Source organism: Anneissia japonica, unplaced genomic scaffold (assembly GCF_011630105.1).
Source record: "Anneissia japonica isolate Jap-2015-1 unplaced genomic scaffold, ASM1163010v1 scaffold82329_len2084_cov239, whole genome shotgun sequence".
NCBI classification, from domain to species: Eukaryota; Metazoa; Echinodermata; class Crinoidea; order Comatulida; family Comatulidae; genus Anneissia; species Anneissia japonica.
Genome location: NW_022702400.1, coordinates 1 through 2084, shown reverse-complemented (window position 1 = coordinate 2084; position 2084 = coordinate 1). Strand labels below are relative to the sequence as shown.

At 35.9% G+C, this 2084-nt stretch overlaps 1 protein-coding gene across 1 annotated transcript; it reads right to left on the bottom strand.

Annotated features, from left to right (window-relative positions):
- Positions 1-274: 274 nt before the first annotated feature.
- On the bottom strand, positions 275-2064 carry LOC117103854 (the record flags this gene model as incomplete). The annotated part of the gene is made up of 3 exons (XM_033244470.1): positions 1628-2064; positions 615-935; positions 275-424 (listed from the first exon to the last, which is right to left on the bottom strand). Coding segments are annotated over exons 1-3 (618 nt in total), but the record flags the coding sequence as incomplete, so codon positions are not given.
- Between the last annotated feature and the right edge of the window lie 20 nt (positions 2065-2084).

The window sequence follows — 2084 nt, the reverse complement described above, 5'->3', positions numbered from 1 at the left end:
CTTCTACATATCGCCACTGGCAAGTGAGCCATGCAGTGGTTCATCCAATCGGTGCGCATTGTTTTATACTTGCATTTCAGCCCACTAGCTGAAACACAAGGACTGCAGCGGATGTAATTGAACCATGTACCAAAGAATCTCCAAGGCTGAGCGAAAACACATAGTAGCCTACCATTAGCTTAGCCAAATGAGCTGTGCTGCTGTCAAAAAACACCCCATTTCTATTCCACTCTTTTTCTTTCCATTCCTGTTTCTCTAATTATGTGATAAGTACCTGAGTTGCATTGAGGACCACGTCCACCCTCATCAGAGTGACATCAACAATATCCAGAATTTCATGGGTGGCGTCAACTGTTGTCTGTACTTCTAGCAGAGTTGATTCAGTGCTACGAATGGATGCCTGCAAGCTGTTGACACGTTGACCCTTAGATAACAGAAAAAATATGAAACATTTCAGAAAATGAGATAATTTATTACAAACAAGATACATTGAGGGCAAGAGCTCAGGAAGGCCTAAGGTAACTTTCTTAAAGAGCATAGAATAAGCTGCCAAGTATCAGGAAATCCAATGCACCAGGATCCCAGATGATTAGTTAAATATTTCAATTTCTTACCTGTGATGTGGACTGTGCATAGAAGTTAGCAGCTTGCACTGAAGTATTCTGACTCAACTCTAAATCCATGGCAACGTCAACTTGCTCATCGGTGAATGACACAGTACTAATCGATGCTGATTGGCCAACTGCAGTGGAGTAGTATGAATAACTTGTTCCATTCCACAATGCCAGCAATGCTATATAGTTATCAAGGTCTTCGTCAGCAGACACGGAATCCATGTACAGCTGATCTGATTCTGCCTTTAATGCCTCAAGTTCTCCAAGTTTTACAAAAACGATTTCCTCCAATGCTAGTGCTGTTGCTAAATTATTCTCAGCCTTGAAAAATGAAATAAATTAATCTAATTGTGTTGAAAGAAAGTAAAGGTAAAATAAATCCAATTGAACAAGTTGTTGTATATCATCAATTTTCAAATACAAAATTACAAATTCTGCTACCTAAATTCACATACAGTATTTAAACTCCAAATGAATCACTTTTACTGTAATTGTAATTATTACTGAAACAGTAGCTGAAACGTAGCAAGTAAGTCTGTTCTTTTTTATTCGTTTATCAAGAAATAACTTTTCAATGAAATATACTTATTTTGTTCTATAAATAATATAATAATAATAATACCTAAATTCACATACAGTATTTAAACTCCAAATGAATCAGTTTTACTGTACTGTAATTGTAATTATTACTGAAACAGTAGCTGAAACGTAGCAAGTAAGTCTATTAATTTTTTATTGGTTTATCAAGAAATAACTTTTCAATGAAATATAATTATTTTGTTCTATAAATATTAACAACAACAACAACAACAACAACAACAATAATAATTGAGCATTAATAAATGTTTATGTACAAAATCTGTCTCTGATTCACTTAAGTTCTAGACAAGTCATTCTCTTTTCATACTCATACACAGTGGTAAACACATCATGGAATATTTTTAGTACAGGTAAAATGGATCCTAAGTTTCAATACTGCCCTCATATGTGAAGTAAGTAGCATAGCAACATACCCTTGCATACAGAGTATTAACATCATTTCTGTATTGGTCCTGATCGATGTTCATAATATCCACCTGAAGCTGATCATATGCTCTGATTGTTTCTGCTAACATGTATGCTGTATCATTGACCACAACTGATAAGGGCTGCAGCTCCATGTCTCGTTCTTGAAGCTCTCCAAGAAGGACGGCAACCGACCATAACTCTGTCCATAAGTCATTCAGGTTGAGAAGGGATTGGTAAAGAGTGTCCACACACTGATCACACTCTGTGAGCACAAACACACACAATTCAATTTAAATTAATTAGAAAATGACATCACCTGTTACCCTATGATCCTTGTTTGATGTGTTATCATGTTTTCCATGTGTCCTAGTTTGGTGTTGATGTTTCTGACATGGTGTACCACAAACAGTAACTGGTAGAAAGCTGTTATTTTGGCAGACAATCCTTACAGTAAGCTTGCAA